This window comes from Globicephala melas, chromosome 3 (assembly GCF_963455315.2).
Source record: "Globicephala melas chromosome 3, mGloMel1.2, whole genome shotgun sequence".
In the NCBI taxonomy this organism is placed as follows: Eukaryota; Metazoa; Chordata; class Mammalia; order Artiodactyla; family Delphinidae; genus Globicephala; species Globicephala melas.
The window spans coordinates 166619753-166641415 of record NC_083316.1 but is presented as its reverse complement, the minus strand read 5'-3'; the positions used below and the strand labels follow the sequence as shown (position 1 = coordinate 166641415).

General features: G+C 45.0%; 1 protein-coding gene across 1 annotated transcript in view; it reads left to right on the top strand.

The window, feature by feature from the left end:
* The window catches only part of ACSBG2 (acyl-CoA synthetase bubblegum family member 2), a 69189-nt gene that overhangs the window by 18162 nt on the left and 29364 nt on the right, over positions 1–21663 (top strand). Inside the window, exons 2-3 of the mRNA XM_030879425.2 lie at positions 18418–18518; positions 20071–20300. Coding sequence (XP_030735285.1) covers positions 18418–18518; positions 20071–20300 — 331 coding nt within the window. The remainder of the gene's footprint in view (positions 1–18417; positions 18519–20070; positions 20301–21663) is intronic.

Below are 21663 nucleotides of genomic sequence, written 5' to 3'. Positions count from 1 at the left end.
AATGGGTATGAATTATCAATGGGTATTAATTAAAAAGTACAACTCAAAAACCAGGGAATTCCATCTCTGCTGCCTGCTGTGGACACCCCAGATGCTGTGCTGTGTTCCCTCTGGGCCCGGTGCGTGAGATGGACGCTCCCACCAGGGGGAGCTGTGAGAAAAGTTATAGTTTTCCTCTGGAAAAATAAAAATGAGAATCACCCTGGGGAGTCTACAGTAGGAATCTCCGAACTACCACTCTATGTATCCAATCCATCCCTCTGCCTAAATTTGTGGGGGCAGGTTTCTTTGCTGTTTTTTCAAATTTTATTTGTATCGAGGTATAACTGACATGTTAGTTTCAGGTTTACAGCATAATGATTACATATTTGCATATACTGCAAAACGCTCACCACAATAAGTCTAGTTAACATCCATCACCATACAGAGTTACAATTGTTTTCTTGTGATGAGAACTTTTAAGATCTACTCTCAAGAAATAGAGATGGCCAATAGGCACATGAAAAGATGTTCAACGTCGCTAATTATTAGAGAAATGCAGGTCAAAACTACAATGAGGTACCACCTCACACTGGTCAGAATGGCCATCATTAAAAAGTCTAAAAATAACAAATGCTGGAGAGGGTGTGGAGAAAAGGGAACCCTCCTACACTGTTGGTGGGAATGTAAGTTGGTACAGCCACTATGGAGAACAGTATGGAGGTTCCTCAGAAAACTAAAAATAGAGCTACCATATGATCCAGCAATCCCACTCTTGGGCATATATCCAGACAGAACTATAATTGAAAAAGATACATGTACCCCTATGTTCACAGCAGCACTATTAACAACAGCTAAGACATGAAAACAACCTAAATGTCCATCGACAGATGAATGGATAAAGAAGATGTACATGTATACAATGGAACATGTATACAATGGAATATTACTCAGCCATAAAGAATGAAATAATGCCATTTGCAGCAACATGGATGGACCTAGAGATTATCATACTAAGTGAAGTAAGTCAGAAGGAGAAAGACAAATACCATATGATATCACTTATATGTGGAATCTAAAATATGACACAAATGAACATATCTACGGAACAGAAACAGAATCACAGACACAGAGAACAGACTGGTGGTTGCCAAGGGGGAAGGGGTTGGGGGAGGGATGGAGTGGGAGGTTGGGATTAGCAGATGGAAGCTTTTATACATAGACCGGATAAACAACAAGGTCCTACTGTATAGCACAGAGAACTATATTCAATATCCTGTGATAAACCATAATGGAAAAGAATATTTTAAAAAAAGAATGTATATATACATATATATATATATATATATACATATATATACACAACTGAATTCCTTTGCTGTACAGAAGAAATTAACACAACATTGTAAATCAACTATACTTCAATAAAAAATATATTGAAAAAAAAAGATCTACTCTCTTAGCAGCTTTCAAACCTGTAATAGAGTGTTATTAACTGAAGTCACCACACTGTGACTGACTTACATCCCCAGGACTTGCTGATTTCATAACTGGAAGTTTGTACCTTTTGACCACCTTCACCCATTTCTCCATTCCCCACCCCCACCTCTGACAACCACCAATCTGTTCCCTGTATCTGTGAGTTCCGTGTTTTGTTTTTGTTTGGTTTTGTTTTTGTATTCTTTTTTCTTTTTTTTTAACATCCTTATTGGAGTATAATTGCTTTACAATGGTGTGCTAGTTGTTTGTGTTTTTTTTTAAAGAAACACAACTGTATTTCAAATGCATGCCATAACTACACTGAAGGGGGGAAAAGTTCTAATCAAAGCAATTTTCTTAAAATACATCTTTTTTGGAGTATAATTGCTTCATAATACCGTGTTAGTTTCTGTTGCACAACAAAGAGAATCAGCTATATGCATACACGTGTCCCCATATCCCCTCCCTCTTGAGCCTCCCTCCCACCCTCCCTATTCCACCCCTCTAGGTCATTGCAAAGCACCAAGCTGATCTCCCTGTGCTGTGCTGCTGCTTCCCACCAGCCAACTATTTTACATTCGGTAGTGTATATACGTCAATACTATGCTCACTTCGCCCCAGCTTTGCCCTCTCATGTTTTGTTTTTTATAAATTTATTTATTTTATTTTTGGCTGCGTTGGGTCTTCGTTGCTGCACGTGGGCTTTCTCTAGTTCTGGCGAGCGGGGACTACTCTTCGTTGCAGTGCACGGGCTTCCCATTGCGGTGGCTTCTCTTGTTGCAGAGCACGGGCTCTAGGCACGCGGGCTTCAGCAGTTGTGGCTCGCGGGCTCTAGAGTGCAGGCTCAGTAGTTGTGGTGCACCGGCTTAGCTGCTCTGCAGCACGTGGGATCTTCCCGGACCAGGGCTCCAACCTGTGTCCCCTGCACCGGCAGGCGGATTCTTAACCGCTGTGCCACCAGGGAAGTCCCCTGTGTTTTGTTTTGATTCTATATATAAGTGAGATCATACAGTGTTTCTCTTTCTCTGTCTGATTTATTTCACTAAGCATAGTGTCCTTAAGAACCATCCATATAGTCTTGAATGCCAGAATTTCCTTCTTTTTTATGACTGAGTAGTATTCCATTATACACACACACACACCCCCCCCACATTGTCTTTATCCATTCATCTGTCGATGGACACTGAGGTTGTTTCCAGGTCTTGGCTATTGTGAATAGTGCTGCAGTGAACATGAGAGTACAGGTATCTCTTCAAGACAGTGATTTCATTTCCTTCCGATATATAACCAGAAGTGAGATTGCCCAATCATAGGGTAGCTGTATTTTTAATTTTTTGAGGAACCTCCATACTGTTCTCCACAGTGGCTGCACCAATTTACATTCCCACCAGCAGTGCACAAGGGTTCCCTTTTCTCCACACCCTCACCAACACTTATTATCTCTTGTCTTTTTGTTGAAGCCATTCTAACTGACTGACGTCTAGTGGGTGACATCTCATTATGATTTGAATTTGCATTTCCCTGAAGATTAGTGATGTTGAGCACCTTTTCATATGCCTGTTGGCCATTTGGATATCTTCTTTGGAAACACGTCTTGTCAGGTCCTCTGCCCATTTTTAATCAGATTATTTGTTTCTTTTGAATTTTAAAAACCATGGACATGTATTACTTTCATAACATTTTTAGAAATTAGTCTAAATATAAAAAGGTAATGGATTAGTCCTATAAAATACTGAGTTGACATAATACAGGGGAAGGAAAAAAAGGATATATGTTCTAAAATTTTGACAAATACAGCCAAACTGTTCTCACCAAAGCTGTACTAATGCACTCCTACCAACAATATACGAGCATCAGCAGTGGGTTTAAGATTTTTATCTTGAGAAATTTGGGGTTAATTACTTAGATAGATGATATAGCCCATCATAAACTGTTAACCTCTAAAGTCAGCCCAGAAATATCATTTTAAGATTGTAGCAGTTAGCATTTGACTACATCTAAAAGAAAATCTAACCAAAGCAGTTTACAAAATGAGTTTTATTTTTTTCACTACGCAGGAAATCTGCATGTAAATGGTTGCTGACTTTGATTCAACCACTCAATGTTGTCAAGAGCTCAGGTTCTTAATGTCCTAAGCCGCTGGCTTCTTGTGCCCCTTGCTTGTTGACTCATGATTACAAAATAGCTGCCATGGCTCCAGGCATCACATCCCCATTCTCAGCAAGAAGAGGGGGAAAGGGGAAACATCAACAATTTTTCCTCTCCTGCCTGTCCTTTAAAAGCAGAAAACTCAATCACCAAGATGAATAACATTTCAATGCAATATTTAAAAAAAACAAGATGATGCCAAAAAAACCATGATGAACAAAATGTCAACATTTTAAATAAAGATAGGATGCAACAGGGCTAGAATCAGAGAGAGGTGAGACATGCAAGTACAGGGTCAGATTCTAGTTAATGATCTGAAGGATGCAGAAAAAAGGAGAGCTGGGACACACAACGGATTCAGTGTCACCCACGACAGACCAAAGATCAGAGAGGTGATGTGCGTCTAGAACTGGCATTCTCAGGCACCCTGCCTCTGACCAGCTGTGTGCCTCTGGGCAAGTTACTTAACTTTTCTGTTTTCCCACCAGTGAAATAGGAGACAGTCCTGCTGTGGTGCAGCTGCCAGTCTGTATTAAGCACCGTTTGGTTCTGGGGACCACAACTCAGAGGCTCTCTGAGGGCTGGGTTGCTCTGTGAAAAGCTGGGGTGGAGCAAAGTTACAGAACTAAGCAGGATTTCTGTGCCTCCATCACTTGCTTGCTGTGTGACCTCAGCCAAATGGCTCTGCCTCTCTGACCTTGAGTTGCTCTAATGGAGCACATCCTGAGTGTTAAATAATGCTGCACAGTCAGGATAATCTATTTATTTATTACTTAAAAAAATTTTAAAACTCCACATTTGAACGTGGACAACTCGGGGACATTCAGTACATTCACCGTGTTGTACAGCCATCACCTCTATTTGGTTCCGAGACATTTTCATCACCTTAAAAGGAGGGTCGGGCTTCCGTGGTGGCTCAGTGGTTGAGAGTCCGCCTGCCGATGTAGGGGACGCGGGTTCGTGCCCCGGTCCGGGAGGATCCCACATGCCACGGAGCGGCTGGGCCCGTGAGCCGTGGCCGCTAAGCCTGTGCGTCCGGAGCCTGTGCTCCGCAACGGGAGAGGCCACAACGGTGAGGGGCCCGCGTACCGCAAAAAAAAAAAAAAAGAAAAAGGAGGGTCCACACCCATCAGCAGTCACTTGCCCCTCTTCCCTCCCCCCAGCCCCTGGCAACATCTATTCTACTTTCTGGCTCTATGAATTTGTCTATTCTAGATTCCCCATATAAGTGGAATCAGAGAGTATATGACTCATGTGGCTTTTTCACCCAGCAAAAATGTCCTTGACGTTTATCTGTGTTGCAGTATGTATCAGAGCCTTATTCCTTTTTTTTTTTTCAAGATGTTTTCTTCTTAGCTCCACGACCAGGTATCGTGGTATCCCCCTGCACTGGAAGGCGAAGTCTTAACCACTGGACCTCCAGGGAAGTCCCCAGGAGCTTCATTCCTTCTGAATGGCTGCATAATCTTCCCTTGGATGGATACACCATGTTCTGTTTATCCATTCACCCACTGACAGATATTTGGTTTGGGGGCTATCATGAATCACGCTGCTGTGAACGTTCACGTACAAGTTTTTGTGTGGACGTATGTTTTCGTTTCTCTTGGGAATACACCCAGGAGCGGGACTGCTGGATCAAATAATACCTCTATGTTTAACCTTTTGAGGACCCGCCAGACTGTCTTCCAAACGGGCTGCACTATTATTTTATTCCCACCAGAAATATAGGAGGGTGGGTATCAGTTCTTTTTTTTTTTTTTTTTTTGGTATCAGTTCTTGAACCTCAAATCCCCAGCCCTTTACTTCAAGCCACAGACTTTCCTCTCTGCTTCTGCTCTATTCATCCTCCCCCCAGCTCCCCAGGCAGTGAGTGATGCTTAGATGAAGCACAACACAAACAACACAGGACACAGGACCTGGGTTGGAGGTGGGTTGGTGCCCAGAGAAACTTTCGGATGTGTGAGCATTCCAGTATTTGACTGGTCATTGGAAAAAGTCATTTAAGGCAGGGATTCATTTGGCTTTTTGTTTCCCTTTGTCCTAGAGATCTTCTGTACCCTTTTGATGTGTGGCTCCTAAGTCCTTCTCTTTGAAGATGGATCTGCCCATTGGAGATCCTTAGGTATCTCTTGCATAAATCAACCTCTACATTTTCTGATTTCAATTTCTTCAAGATGGGGGGAGTCTCTTCTTTAGATGCTTCCTAGCCTGAAACCCCAAGCAGAGGTCCAAAAAAGTTCTTGTTCGCTTGATCTTGAAGGTCATGGCGATCATGGGATACTAGGGATGGGCCCACAAGGACAAAGGGGTGCCAAGAAAAGAATTCTTGGGTTTTCAGCAAAAGCTTGGGAACTGTGGTGAGGAAGCCAATGTTGAGAGCTCTACAACTGAAGTTTCTGATGATACAGATTATCACCAAGAAAAGCAAATTTGTTTTAATAAATAGATAGTATAAGAAAAGAAGGAAGGTGTTGAAATTTCTCACATGACCAACCAACCCACTGAATACGTGAATAAGCTTTATAAACTTTTCAATAGTCAAATTACTATCCCATCTTTAATGTTCCTGACTATCATGGAGCTTGTAATCACAAGAGTGTAGTAAGAGCATAAAGATACTTGAAGAGCAGCCTGGATATAGAACTGGTCTGCCAGTCCAGTCTAGAGCATGTTGGAGATGCCCTGCATCTGGGTTGTCCAATATGGCGGTCACCAACCACGTGTGGCTACTGAGCCTTTGAACTATTGCTTGTGTGACTGAGGAACTGAAGTTTAAATTTAAGCTAATTTATTTTTAACTGTAGCAAAACAACAGTCAATCTATCCTCTTAACCATTTTTAAAGTGTACAGTTCTCACTTTAATAAAAATTTAAATCTAGATATACACACAGGTAGTCACTACCATATTGGACAGGGTAGATTTCCAGTTTTTTCCCAGACACAATATACCATCTTGCTTAATTCATCAGTCTTTTTTTTTTTTTTAAATTGTGAATCACTATTGTGAATCACTTTTTTAAAAATGGGGGCCATGTTTTTTAAAGGCTTTATTGAATTTGTTACAATACTGCTTCTGTTTTATGTTTTGGTTTTTTGGCTGCGAGGCATGTGGGATCTTACCTCCCCGACCAGGGATCGAACCCGCACCTCCCGCACTGGAAGGGGAAGTCTTAACCACTGCACTGTCAGGGAAGTCCCTCATCAATCTTTTTTTAATCACCTGTACTTTGGGCTTAGAAACAATGATTTTTTTGCCCTTGTACTGCATTGGTGGGTATAATATTTAATTAAATCATGCTGTTAGGGTAACGAGTACAACTGGCGTAAACAGGTTTGGGAATAAACACCTCACCCTCACTAAGCACACAGCTCATCCCATGTGGGATAGATGCACGTGCATTTCAGAGTAACCCCACGAGGGTTCTATATGAACCAGGGCCATCTGTATGCTTTGTAAGGGGGACAGAACCTGAGTTAGTGGGTGAGTTGGTTAATTGGAGAAAGTTGGAGGTTGGCTGAGAGCTTCCCCCTGTTCTCATCCTGAGAGACGGATGTGGAGCAGATCCTGAAAGCAGCCCGAAGTGCTCGGGGTCCGACTCCCCCTTGCCCAGCGAGGGGGGTGGAGGACACCCAGGTGAGTCACCCCTTCCCCGATGTCCAATGCGGGCACCTGGGTCCTTTCACAGAGTTGCCCTCAGCTTCAGTTCGTTTTGCCCTTGGCTTTGGGGGAGGGGGAGTCTTCCGGGGTCAGCGGGGTTGGGGTAGACGGATTTTGCCAAATCAGGGCTTTTCTTTCTGTAGCTGCTGCCTCCATGCAATCCTGTTTTCTACTGTCAGACTTTTCTCGATTAAAATGTGCGCAGTGGCCTGGAATAAACTCTGTCCCTCTGCTTGGAGGAGGGGCTCCTCCACCACTCAGAGAGCATGGTCACTGCTAATGGCCAAGACTTGTGGGGAAAGAAGGGTCCCTGCTGCTACCTTAGCTGGGGCAGGTAAGAGAAAGGTAAGACAGGGTCAACGGAGGGATTCGAGTGGGAGACGATTACTGCTTTTGCACTATGTTGGGCTCATTGCGAAGCAGAGGAAAACTGAGCTTGCAAAATGGTTTATTTAGGGAGCATTCAGGATGGACACTGGTGGGAGGGGAGGAAGCAGGACTGGGCTTCCAAGGGAGAGAGAAGGTCACCTGCCCCCAGGGAGGCGGCTGGGACGGCCTCTCAGAGTTGCTCTGAGTTGGGGTGACAGGCAGGGACTTTATGCCATGACGTGGATGTGGGCTGCCCTGAGAAGGGAGTGTAACCCTACACGCTGGGGTGCTATTCAGCGGAGGCTGATCCCAAAGGGCTGGCAGCAGAGGTCTGCTTAGCATTTCCGGAAGCTGGCAGCACGCCCTTTATCCCTGAATGAGATCTGGGCAAGCACTGCAGCATCTCCCCTGTCCTCACCAAGGCTCAGCTGAGATATCTCTGCACAGGTCTTTCCCAAGTGGACTTTTCTGTGGTGAGAAACTTGTGTGTGCATGTGTGTGAGAGTATGTATCTGTGTGAAGACGTGTGAGTGCACGTGTGTGAGCATACATGTATGCAATCATGTATCTAATGAGGATGCACGTGACTGTGAGGTTGTCATGCATGTGTGTGTGAGCGTGTGTATATATAATTGTGTGTCTGCACAGAAGTTTGTATGTGTATGAGTGCATATGTATGACAGTGTGTATATGTAATTGTGTCTATAAAAGGGTGTGTGTGACTCAGTGTGTGGCTGTATGCAATTTTGTGTCTGTAGGAGGGTGTGTCTTAGGATGTGAGTGGGTATGATTGTAGGAGCAGGTGTGCATGCATGTGTGCACGTGATTGCATGTCCATATGAAGGTGTGTTTGAATGTGTGTGTGTGTGAGTGTGCATGGAACTCTGTATTTGTCCAGGACTAGCCAGGTGGCTCCACAGTCATTAGGGACCCAGGCTCCTTCCCTCTTGTTGCTCTGCCTCCCTCACTGTCCAGCTCCCCTCTTGTCCAAGGTGTCTGCTTCAGATCCCAGCCTCCCACTAGGGAACTGGGGTGCCATCTCCTTTCCATTAAGGGCATAACCCCAAAGTGACCCCCACCACCTAGGTCCACATCCCACAGGTCAGGATTTAGCCAGACGGCCACATGTCGCAACAAGGGGGTGAGGGGTCTAGAAAAGAAGGGGCAGAATGGCTCACGGCGGATGCTCACTCTCCCAGCCACAGCTGTCTCACTGCTCTGCAGAGTGACATTGGTCAGTCGTGGATGGGAACCACCCAGAAGGGTCCAGAGACAACGGAACCCTCCTTATTCTTCTCTCTTGGCAGAGCAGAATATTTGGGTAATAAGTCTTTATTTATTGAGCACCTGCTGCGATCCCTGCCAGGCACTGTTTTAGGCACTGGAATGCAACAATGAGCAAAGCCGACGCGTAAAGCAGGGCAGCGTGATAGAAAGTGGTGAGGTCGGGGCTGAGACCCGCCCAGCGTTTAGACCTCAGCTTGAGGAACCTCTCGCGACCTCCCTGCCCAGGTCAGCCCTCCCCCCAACACCAACACCCTCTTGACCAACATACATTGGGTCTCCCTGTTTGCATGACTCTAGGTTTCCCCGCTGGCTCCGTGAGCAGACCTCATCTGGTTCTGCACATCTTCACGGTCCCAGCATCTAGCAAGATGCCCAGCGTAATTTTCATGTGGCTCCATGAAAACGTCACAATCAGGTGCAGGAGTGCAGTGCGTGAACGAATGGATCCGTGAAAAGAGAAGCAGGAAGTGCCCCAGAAGCAGGAGTGGGGGCAGGGTGGGGAGGCAGGGACAGCCAGTGACGTCACAAGAGGTGGCTGGGAGGAAGGTTCCAGAAGTGCTGTCAGGGAGGGGAAAATCCCTGCCTTCCTGCCTCTTGTCACCACCACTATCCTGGCTGGACCCGGTAAGTGACGAGGGCCGGGAAGGGGCAGCACATGTTCAGGCTCCCAGGAGGAGCAACTTGTTTATCATCTCTGTGGAAGAAGGAAACACCCTGAGTGCCCAGGTGTCTCGGCAACCAATGCCTTGCTGTGATGGCCAGAACCGCACCTGGTGAAGAGCGGCAGGTGCCAGTGGTATGGGAGAGGGGCACACGAGGGTCCTCTGGGATTCGGTGTCTGACTATCATACTTGACTTTTCATGTATCAATACGTCAATGTAGCATCCAGGCATATTTCGGTAGAAGCCGGATTCACCATAGACACACATTTTGGCCTTGGGATACTCTCAGTATCTTTTTCTACTGCTTTTTTTTTTTGCGGTACGCGGGCCTCTCACTGTTGTGGCCTCTCCCGTTGCGGAGCACAGGCTCCGGACACGCAGGCTCAGCGGCCATGGCTCACGGGCCCAGCCGCTCCGCGGCATGTGGGATCCTCCCGGACCGGGGCACAAACCCGTGTCCCCTGCATCGGCAGGCAGACTCTCAACCACCGCGCCACCAGGGAAGCCCCTCTACTGCATCTTTTAACTTGTTGCTGCTGGTGTGCAAGAAAGTTACTGGTTTTTGAATATTGATCTTCTATCTAATCACCTTACAGAGCTGTTTTTATTTCTAACAGCTTTTCAGTTGACTGAACAGTCTAGGTAGTCGATCACATTGTTTGCAAAATGGCGATGCTGTCTGTTTCCAATCTTTATTCCTCTCACTTCCTTTTCTTATCTTATTGCATTGGCTAAGTGCCTCCAGAACAATGCTGACTAGTAGCAGTGACAGCTGATCTTAGTCTTATTTCTGACTTCATGGAAACTCTTCCAATACTTCTGCTGCCATTGTTAAGTATAATATTTATAGCTCTGGCAGGTAGCCTTTACCAAGAAATGGAGAGTCTTCCATTGCTTATCGGCTAAGGGACTGTCATTTAAAAATGGATATTTCATGAAATTCTCTCTTGAGGAGATGATATAGTTTCTCACACTTGTCCCTTAAATTCAGTGAGAATTTGAATGTTGAATAACTTTTGCATTGCTATAATAAACCCTACATGGCTTTTTTAAATTGTGAAACACATCTTGCGTACAAACTGATGCACAAAACATTTTAACGTACAATTTAATGAATAGCAATAAATGTCTGTGTACCTACTTCACCTTACGAGACAGAATATTATTAGAAGATAGAATATTATTAGAAACTTAGAAGGCCTCTGTGTCCTTCTTCTCATTTTCCTCCCTCGCCTGAATGAGGTAACACTGTCCTGAACTGCCTGTAGAGCTTTTCCTTCTTGTTTTACCACCTAAGCGAGGACTAATTTATGTTGCCTGCCTGTGAACTTTATATTAATAAAATCATACTGCCACCTGCCTCTTTATCAGCATCAAGGCTGGGAGATGCACCCAAGTTTTTGTGTCTGTTCCTACATTTTCATCACTGCATAGCATTCCATAATGGAGGCATGCATTCTCCTGCTGATGAATATTTGGGCTGTTTCCAGTTTGGGGTTCTTATGAACACGGCCACTGTGATCATCCTTGTCCATGTCTCCTGGGGCTGATGTGCAAGAGTTTCTCTTGGGTATATTTATAACTGGGAGTGAAGATGCCAAGTCAGGGATATGCATGTGTTCACTTTTAACCATTAACACCACAGTGCTTTCCCAATGGGACATGTCATCTTTAGTTCCCCTGGCAGTGGAGGAGGGCTCCCATTCTTCTTTCTCTCTAGCACTTGATGCATTTTTGTACATCTACTGGGGGTGAAATAACATCTCATTGTGGTTTTAATGTGCATTTCCCTGATTACCAAGGAACCTTAGCATCCTGTCCTGGGTTGATAGCCTGTTCATGTTTCCTGCTCCGTGAACTGTCTGTTCATGGTTTGCACCCATTTCCTATGGGGTTGTCTTTTTAAAACGAAAGAGGAAGTCTTTTCATGTTCTGTATATGAATTCTTTCTTGGGATATAAACAGCCAATGCTTCATCTTGGTCAGTGACTTATCTTCACTTACTGCTTCCTGATGTCTTGATAAACAGACATTCTCCATCTGGCCAAGATTCTTTTAATCTATAGCTTGATGTGACCTTAGCTTTGTGGAAGAATCATACTGCCTCCCCTTATTAGCTGCTCGTGAATGATGAGCTGGTTTCAGGTTCAAAGGGAAAGTATTACACTGTGACCACAGGCAAGCTCAGTTTGCCAGGCTCTCGTTTCCTCGTTTGTAAAACGGGGAACAATAACAGTAGCTGCCTCGAAGGGTTGTGAAGATGAAATGAGTCAGTACGTATAAAACTCTCAGAATCGTGCTTGCAGAAAGACCCACGTTACCTGGTTTTATTGCTTTTGTTGGTTTGTATTAACCAGAGTTTAACTGTCCCTGGTTCTACAGGGAGCCTCTCAGCCCAAGAACACAGGGAAATGCCTCTCTTCGTAAGGCTCCCTCTACTACTTCTGTGTATAGAAAAGACGCTGACTTGCTATTTTCACGTTATAACTGCCGTGTCTAGTCCAGGGTTTCTCAGTGTCGGTGCCTTTGACATCTGGGGTCGAATCATTCTTGGTTGTGGGGTGCTATCCTGGACATTGTGGGATGTTTAGCAGCAGCCCCAGCCTCTACCCGATAGATGCCAGTAGCACCCCCACCTTGTGACACCCGAAACTCTCCAGACACTGCCAAGGATCCTCTGCGGGGCAGGGGTGGGGGAAGCACAGAATTACCACTGATTGAGAACCATAGGTCTATTGAATCAATATATATACATATATATTCATTCAGCTAATATTGATTGAACCCCAGGTGCTGTACGAGGCGTTAGGGATATAATGATCAACAAGATAGTCGCATACACACACCCATACACACACAATTACAAAGCTAGATGGTGCAATATAGGGAAAGAGGGTGTAATGAGAGGGTGTAGGGTCCGGCCCAGCCTCGGATAATACAGGAGGTTTCCCTGAAGAATGGACTCATAAACAGAGGAAGCCATAGGTAAAGATTAGTGAGGACAGTGTTTGGAGCAGAATGAACAGCATGTGCAAAGGCCCTGAGGTGCAAAGGAGCTTGGAGTGTGTGTGTGTTGGGGGGGAGGGGTGCAGAGAAGGTTCCAGTAGCTGGAGCTGAGTAGATGAGGGCATGTGGAATGGGGGGGGGGGCGTCTCTGTATTTATCTCCATATGCCCCTTGCTGCCTGGAGGCCGGCCATGCTGCATATTACCTTCTGCACCGGGAACATGCTAAGCTGCTTCCCACCTCACAGCCTTTGCCCTCACGGTTCCCCCTGCCTGGAACACTCTCTGCAGTAGAACTCTGCGTTCTTCAGGTCTCAGCTCAGATGTCACCTCCTCCAAGAGGCCCTCCCTGACCACCCCAGCACTCTCTATCACAACGCCCTGTTCTATTGTCTCCATTCTGGTCATCATTAATCTGAATTTTTCTAAATTAATGGCAGACACACCTAACACAAAATTCACCATTTTAAAGTGCACAATTCAGTGGCATTCAGTACTTCCACGATGAGGCACAAACACCACCACTATCGAGTTCCAAAATACTTTCAACACCCCAAAAGGAAACCATACTCTCATTAAGCAGCCACTCCCCACCCACCTCCCCCAGCTCCAGGCAACTATGAATCCACGCTCTGTCTCTGCGGATTTGCCTGTTCTGGACTCTTCCCATAAATGGACTCACACACTCTGTGTCTTTTGGTATCTGGCTTCTTTCTCTCAGCCTGACGTTATCGAGGCTCATCCTGTTACCGTCTGAATTGATCTCTGTTTGTTTCCTGGCTGTTTCTCCCAATTAGAATGTCCGTTCCAGGAGGGATTTCTGTCCATCTGGTTGCCCGGTGGCTAGAGTGCTGCCCGGCACACAGCAGGTGCTCGGGAAGCACCAGGGTCAGGAGAGTGGCTGACCCCTGGGATGGAGCCCCTCCCTTCCCCCTTGCTGGGTGTGCAGGATGGGTTCTTGGTGGTGGTGAAGCTGGAAGAGACCAGCACAGGCCTGCTGATGGCCACAGGCCCCTGGGGACTCTGTGATCTGAGACCTCTCTCTCGTCGTCCCATTCTCAGGGCGTCAGCGGTCAAATCTGGGGTCAGATTGCTGGCATTCTGCACTGGGTCCACCGAGGAGATAATGACCTCTTAGACCGGAGACGCAGAACTTTCCTCTTGAGTCACACACACGTACCCGTCTGCCTGCCCGGTCACCTTCTTTATTCGTTGTCCTGCATCTTGCTTTTGAAATTTAATGTTACGTCTTGGAGAACGTTCCATTTTGGGAACCATGAATCAACATTTCTGGTGTTTCTTAATTGAGGTGAGAGTCACGTAACGTAAAATCAACCATTTTAAAGTAAACCGCTCGGTGGCATTTGGTACATTCACAATCTTGTGCAATCATCTTTTCTATTTAGTTCCAAAACATTTCCATCACCCCAAAAGGAGATTCTGTGCTCATTAAACAGTCACTCCCCAGCCGTCCGGCAACCACAAACCCACTCTCTGTCTCTATGTACATTTATATAAATGGAATCACATAGTGTGGGTCCTTCTGTGTCTGGCTTCTCTCACTGAGCATCGTGTTCTCAAGGTCCATCTGCGTTGTAGCGAGTGTCGGGGCTTCACTCCTTTCGGGGGTCAAATAATGTTCCATTGTACGAATGGACCACATTTTGTTTAGCCATTCACACGTTGAGGGGTGTTCCGGCTGTTTCTACCTTTTGGCTACTGGGAACTGTGCTGCTGTGAACACGGCTGTGCGTTCCTGGATCCTGGTGTTTTCTTACACAGTTCTAGAACATTCCACCATGTGGAGATTCCATAGTGCATACTACCAGTCCTTCATTGCTGGATATTTCCATTTCTCCCAGTCTTCTGCTGTCCAAACAGGGCTGCGGTGGCCATTCTTTGTATGTAGTTGAAAATTCTGTTAGGTGAATAATACTTTGGTGTTTCCAATTTACTTTGATTTTTTTTTCTCTTTGGCTGCGCTGCAGCCCGCGGGATCTTTGTTCCCCGACCAGGGATCAAACCGGTGCCCCCTGAACTGGAAGTGCAGAATCTTAACCACTGGACCGCCAGGGAAGTCTCAATTTACTTCAGTTTGCCCTCAAGTGGGAGTTCTATTCCCGATTTTAATTTTTTTTTTGTGGAAGCAGATACTTTCTGAAAGTCCTTTACGGTAGCCCCAAACAGCTTGTCATGGTGCTTGGCATGGGGTAGATCTTTTATTACATTAAAAAAATTTTTTATATTTTATCAAAAATTTCACATTGGGGTAGGGATATAGGATTTTGGTGTATAGTACATCTTTTCTTTTCTACTTTGCCAAAGGAAAACTTTATTTATAGAACATTAATTGACTGGAGGAAATTCTTCTCTGTATGCTATCACCACGTAACACATTTGGAAAAGTGATGAAGACTTTTTAACAATCAACATGTAATTGATATATTATGGACAAGACCTAAGTCTATATTGAAAATGGGAAGCTACTGCTCATATTATTTTCTCCTTATATTTTATCTCTAGCAACACCTGGAAGCCCAGTGAAATTAGCCACAGCATATTTTTAAATTGTCCATCCTAAGCATAGTACAGGTTTTTCACATATCAGAGAATTTATTTTTGGTGTAGAGTTCTATGAATTTTCAATCACGCACAAATAGAGCTGGCGGTGTCGTGAACCACAATGTACCCACTACTTGGTTACAATAATTGTCAACGTGAAGTTGACCTTGTTCATCTCCACGCGACCACGCCCCCCGCCTGCTGGTTTTAAAGCCAACCCCAGACAGCACGCTATTATTCCAGGTTGGGAACGCCTTAGCGACAGGGATTCTCTTCTGTAACTGAGTCCCAGAGCCGTTGTTATCACACTTTCAAAAGCTACCATCCTCTCTTCGTGTCACCTGAGATCCAGGCAGCGTTCAAATCCTCGATTGCCTCACGAGCATCTTGTTTGCGCTGGGATCCAGCCAGCAACCACACAGCGCATGCGGGTGATGGGCCCCACCTTGACTGGGGTCCCTCTGGCTCACGCGAGGGAGCCCAGGTTCGAAAGCGGTTGGTTTGGGACTGATTCTGAAGGCTGAACTGATAGGATTTGCTGGTGGACCAGATGTGGGGGGGAGGGGGAGGGGGGAGGAAGAGAGGGGGAGGTGGGAAGGGAGGAAGGAAGGGAGGGAGGGAAGGAAAGGAAGGTGGGGAGGAAAGGGTGAATCCAGGGTGACCCTCAGGTTCTGGACAGATCCAGTCGCTCCATCCGGACCTTGGACCTCCTTCTAGTTTCTTCGTTTGCCGCATGCTTTGGGCACGTCTTCACGTGCATGTTTATAGCTTCGTCTAAATCGGCTGTGCTTTGCTCCGCGGATTGGTCTCCTTTGTGTGTATAAGCTCCGCGGAGACTCAAGTTCATCTTCTGAGGCGCCTTTTTCTAGCTACCTGTTTTCACTGAAATACAAAGCCGGTATCTGCTAGTAGAGAACCCTGTGTAGGTCACGGGGCTCCATTCCCCCTGGTTCTGATAGAAATATTTGGAGTTGGTAGAACATTAACCGCAAATCTAGAATTTATAACAACGGCTTGATTCTTATACGGAACACACTGTGGATCACAAACAAAATAATAGTTTTCCTCGTGGAAACCACTGAAACATCACTCGCAACCAGTGTCGACCAGCTAGTTTGCTCTCCAAGGGGACAGCTGAGGATGTCCGGAGATACCTTTTGATTGGAACAGATTCATGTATTGGACTTGTGAGTTTAATTACATGCTTGGGGGGGTGGGGTTGATTAAGGAAACATGTGTGGCCAGTGTTGAATTGTCTGGGAATTTTAAAAAATATTTATTTATTTGGCTGCGCTGGGTCTTAGCTGCTTGTGGCATGCGGGATCTTCATTGCGGCATGCGAACTCTTAGCTGGCGGCATGCATGTGGGATCTTAGCTTCCCGACCATGGATCGAACCTGGGCCCCCTGCATTAGGAGCGCGGAGTCTTAGCCACTGGACCACCAGGGAAGTCCCTGTTTGGGAAATTTTGATTCAATTCACGAGCTCATTAAACAACATTTTTTAAGGTATTTATGTAATTGTCTGCTAGGGCTGCCATAACAAAACACTGCAGAATGGGTGCCTGAGTAGAAACTTATTTTCGCTCAGTTGCAGGGGCTGGAAGTTCAAGATCAAGGTGTCAGCAGGACTGGTTTCTGGTGAGGGATCTCTTCCAGACGGCCGCCTCCTTGCTGTGTCCTCATGTGGTAGAGAGAAAAAAAGAGGGCTGGTTTTCTCTTCTTAGAAGGACATCAACCCTGTTGGATTAGGGCTCCACCCTTGACTACCTCCCTCAAGTCTCCATCTCCAAATACAATCACATTAGGGGGGTTGGGGCCTCAACATACAAATTTTGGGGAACACAATTCAGTCCATGAGAATAACTATTAATTCATGTTATGTAGATGTTTAGAAAAATGTTGTTTAATAGATTTAAGGATTAACACACTGAAAGTCAAACAAGCTTAAGGAGTGGTGCTTGCCCCTCATCATACACAAAAGGCTTCAAACAGTAGTGTCTATCAGTTCCTGAGTGTGAAAGGACCCTGGGCAGCCAGGAATCTGCAGTCCTCTACCAATGGATTCATGGCCATGTGACCTTAAGCTTGATTACTAATACAACATCCTCTAAAGGGGCTGCATCAACTTTTACCACAGTATTTGAGAGCCCCTGTTATCCCACATCCTCAAGAATATAAGGTCTTTTTCAACCTTTTTGGTCTTACTTCATCTGATAGCTGAAAATTGCATTGTATTTTCTATTGTGTTTCTCTCTGGACTGAGATGGAGCATGTTTTCCTGCTTTTAAAAGTCATTTAAAAATGTGTTTTCAGAGAATTGTCTGTTCAAGCCTCTGTCCCATTTCTCATTGGGTTATTGATCTTTTTCTTATTGATTCTTTGGCGTTCTTTACATATTAAGGAAATCAGGCCTCTGTTGATTAGATGTGTTGCCTATATTTTTTTTTTCAGTTTGTTGCTGATCTTTTGATTCTGTTCATGGTATTCTCTGCTATGTGAAAAATTTAAAACTTTTTATGTAACAAAATTTACTCTGTTTTTTCCTTTATGCCCTTTGGGTTTTCACGTTGTACTATCTTTTTAAAAAAATATTTATTTTTTTTTTTTCGCTGTGTTGGGTCTTCGTTGCTGAGCACGGGCTTTCTCTAGTTGTGGTGAGTGGGGGGCTACTCTTCGTTGTGGTGCCTGGGCTTCTCATTGCGGTGGCTTATCTTGTTGCGGAGCATGGGCTCTAGGCACACAGACTCAGTAGTTGTGGCTTGTGGGCTCTAGAGTGCAGGCTTAGTAGTTATGGCACACAGGCTTAGTTTCTCCGCAGCATGTGAGATCTTCCTGGACCAGGGCTTGAACCCGTGTCCCCTGCATTGGCAGGTGGATTCTTAACCACTGTGCCACCAGGGAAGTCCCTCATGTTGTACTATCTTTAAGGCAACCAACCAGATCAGAACTCTCTTGTGTGAGTTGCTTTCCTTCAGGAGACCTCAAAATGTTTTCTCACCCAAAGGATCACGTGTGGACTTGGCCCCTATATTCTAACTGTTTAAGCCACTCTTCTGGAAACTCAAAGACTGAACACCCTTTGGACTTTACAACTGCTCTATGATCTGGCATACAGGCCACTCTCCTCTCCTCCTAGGCCCAGGACAGGCATGACTAATCAACCCCAGGGTTCTGGGAAGACATGACTAAGAAGACATGGGAGTTGGCTTCAGACCTGCAGCCCCTTTGCCGGGCCTGCTAAGTTCCCTGCTTTGTGCCTTGCAGCACTGTGAAGAATGGTCTCTGTGGACCTGGAAGGGCTGAAACATCAATGACTCGAGAAGAGAAGGCCAAGGACCTTAAGGCAGGCATGAGTCAAGAACGAGGTATGCTGTGTGAGAGAGAAGGGTGCACTGAGTCAGCCACGGCTTTTTATAAAGGGGTCTGGGCCGGGAGAGTCAGGCACAGTTTCTCCCTGCCCCAGCTGCTGGCCTTGGCGGAGGTGCCCGAACCTGGGAGGCCAAGTCTCTATATGTGATGGGGAGCAGAGGCGGCACAGGCAAGTGGTTGACAGCTGGGCCCCGTCGTTCAGAGCAGAGCTCTGCTAGCCGGTGACAACGGGCGAGTCACTTGCTCTTTCGAAGCCTTGTGTGTATTGTTGGTACTGGGGGCGGGGCAGGGGGGCATTGATAATAGCACCTCCTTATTAGGATGGTGAGCCTGTGTGGGTAAAGCACATAAATATATAATATATATAATATTGTACATTACATATTACATATATATTATATATAGTGCAGATGTAACTGTGTGTGTATATATATGTGGCAGATGTAATATGTAATTGTTTATATAGTACAGATGTAATAATATTTAGACTGAGAATATAACTATATAGTACAGATGTAATTATATACATATATAGTGTAGATGTAATTATACATACGGTACAGATATAATTATATACAGTGCAGATGTAATAATAATGTAATGCGGATATGTGTGTATATATATATATATCATTTGTAAATAATGTGGAATTCTAGGTAATGATTCAAATACTAAAGGCTGACTCACACCAAATGATTAAAATGTTTTTAAAAGGAGTGAAATAATGCCATTTGCAGCTCCATGGATGGCCCTAGAGATTATCATACTAAGAGAAGTCAGAAAGAGAAAGACAAATACCATACGATATCACTTGTATGTAGAATTTCAAATATGGCACAGATGAACCTATCTACAAAACAGAAAGACTCACAGACATAGAGAACAGGCTTGTGGTTGCCAAGGGGAAGGGGGGTAGGGAAGGGAAGGATTGGGAGTTTGGGATTAGCAGATGCAAACTATTATATATAGAACAGATAAACAACAAGGTCCTACTGTGTAGCACAGGGAACTGTATTCAATATCCTGTGATAAACCACAATGGAAAAGAATATATATATGCATAACTGAGTCACTTTGCTGTACAGCAGAAATTAACACGTTGTAATAAATCAACTATACCTCAATAAAATGTTTTAAAATGATTCAAATGTTGAAGGGTGAAATGGATGGACAGCTGCAGTTTACTTTGAAATGTATCAAAAAGTAAGATGGAGGAATGGATGGATAAACAGAGGGATGGCTGGATGGAGATGTGATAAAGCAAATACAGCAAAATGCTAGAAGTTGTAGAATTTGGTGGTGGGTAGAGGTCATTAGCTACACAATCCAATTTTTTGTATGCTTGAAAATTTTCATAATAAACTGTTGAGAGGGTAAGGAAGAAATAAATGAAAGAGGAAGCTTGAGTAGACCAGCACTGACCATGTGACTTCACTCAAGGTGTGGGATTAATTCAGGTTCAAAAAGACAGCCCCCCCACCCCGCAACTCCTGAGTTATTAAATGAATAAAAAAAAGTCTGCCACCCAACCCTGGTGACTATTTGCAGTTACTCCTGGGCTGTGGACCATTCACCGAGATGGAGAAGTCCTTATGAGGCTTTCAAAACACGGGCCAGGCCATGAGACCCCCATGACCATCCCTGAATTTTTTCGGGAGTCAGTCAACCGATTTGGGACTTATCCAGCCCTCGCATCAAAGAAGAATGGAAAGTGGGAAGTTCTGAATTACAACCAGTACTACGAGGCTTGTCGGAAAGCTGCAAGAGCCTTACTCAAGGTAAATGAGTCATTCATTCATTCCTTCATTCGTTCATCATGTATTAAATCATTCCTTTTATGTATACATACATATGGGACAAAATGCACAAGGCACCCCAAGATACAAGGTTAACTGGTGAAAAATTTCCTTCCAATCTTTGTCCCCTCTCTTATGGAGGTAGCCATCATTTTCAGTTCTTTCTATGCTATTCTGCGGAATAAATTATGTGTACATGTTATATAATTCTATAGAAGTACATTTTTACACACATGGTAGCATACTCAAGAGTCTACAACCTGCTTTTTTTTCTGTTAGCACAGTATATGTGTGTTTTAGTTAGCTACTGCTGCATAACAAATTACCCCAAAACTTAGTAACTCAAAATGACAGAGCAGGCTTCCCTGGTGGTGCAGTGGTTGAGAGTCCGCCTGCCGATGCAGGGGACACGGGTTCGTGCCCCGGTCCGGGAAGATCCCACATGCTGCGGAGCGGCTGGGCCCGTGAGCCACGGCCGCTGAGCCTGCGCGTCCGGAGCCTGTGCTCCGCAACGGGGGAGGCCACAACAGTGAGAGGCCTGCGTACCGCAAAAAAAAAGAAAAAAAAATGACAGAGCTTTATTATCTCTTGGTTTCTGTGGGCCAGGAATCCAGGAGTGATTTAGTTGGATGTTGCTGGTTCAGGATCTCTCATGAGGCTGTAGTCAAGCTGTCAGCCTGGGCTGCATCATCTGTACATGGCTTCTGTACATGGCTGGCTCTTGGCAGGAGGCCTCAGTTCCTTGCTCCATGGCCTTCTCTGTAGGGTTGCTTGAGTGTCCTCACAATATGGCAGCCAGCTTCCCCCCAAATGAGTGATCCAAAAGAGAGAATGAACCAGATGGGAACCGTGATATCTTTTATAACCTGATCTCAGCGATGACATACTATCACTTCTTTCACAAGGTTAAGCAGACCTTGATACGATATGGGAAGGGATTATAGTAGAACACAAATACCAGGAGATGAAACTCATCCTGGAGGCTGGTTGCTGCATTCTGAGATCCTTCCATATTGATTTACTTATTTTTTTTAAAATCCATATTCTTTTCAACAACTGCAAATACGTATGTAACAGTATTGACTTAATCAGCCCCCTACGAGTGGGCATTTAAGTTGCTTCGCCTTTGCTACGATACGTGGTGCCATACTGAACCTTCTCTGTACAGTGAATTCCTACAAAGCCAATGCCCTTTAAGCCCACTCACAATGTATGAGAGAATCTGTTTACCTACGGTATTGTCAACATCATATTATCAAAACTGTTCATCTGGGCCTATTTGATAGGCATGTTAGGCAGAATTCTAAGGTGACTCCACTGAGATTCCCAACCTCTGGTGTACTTG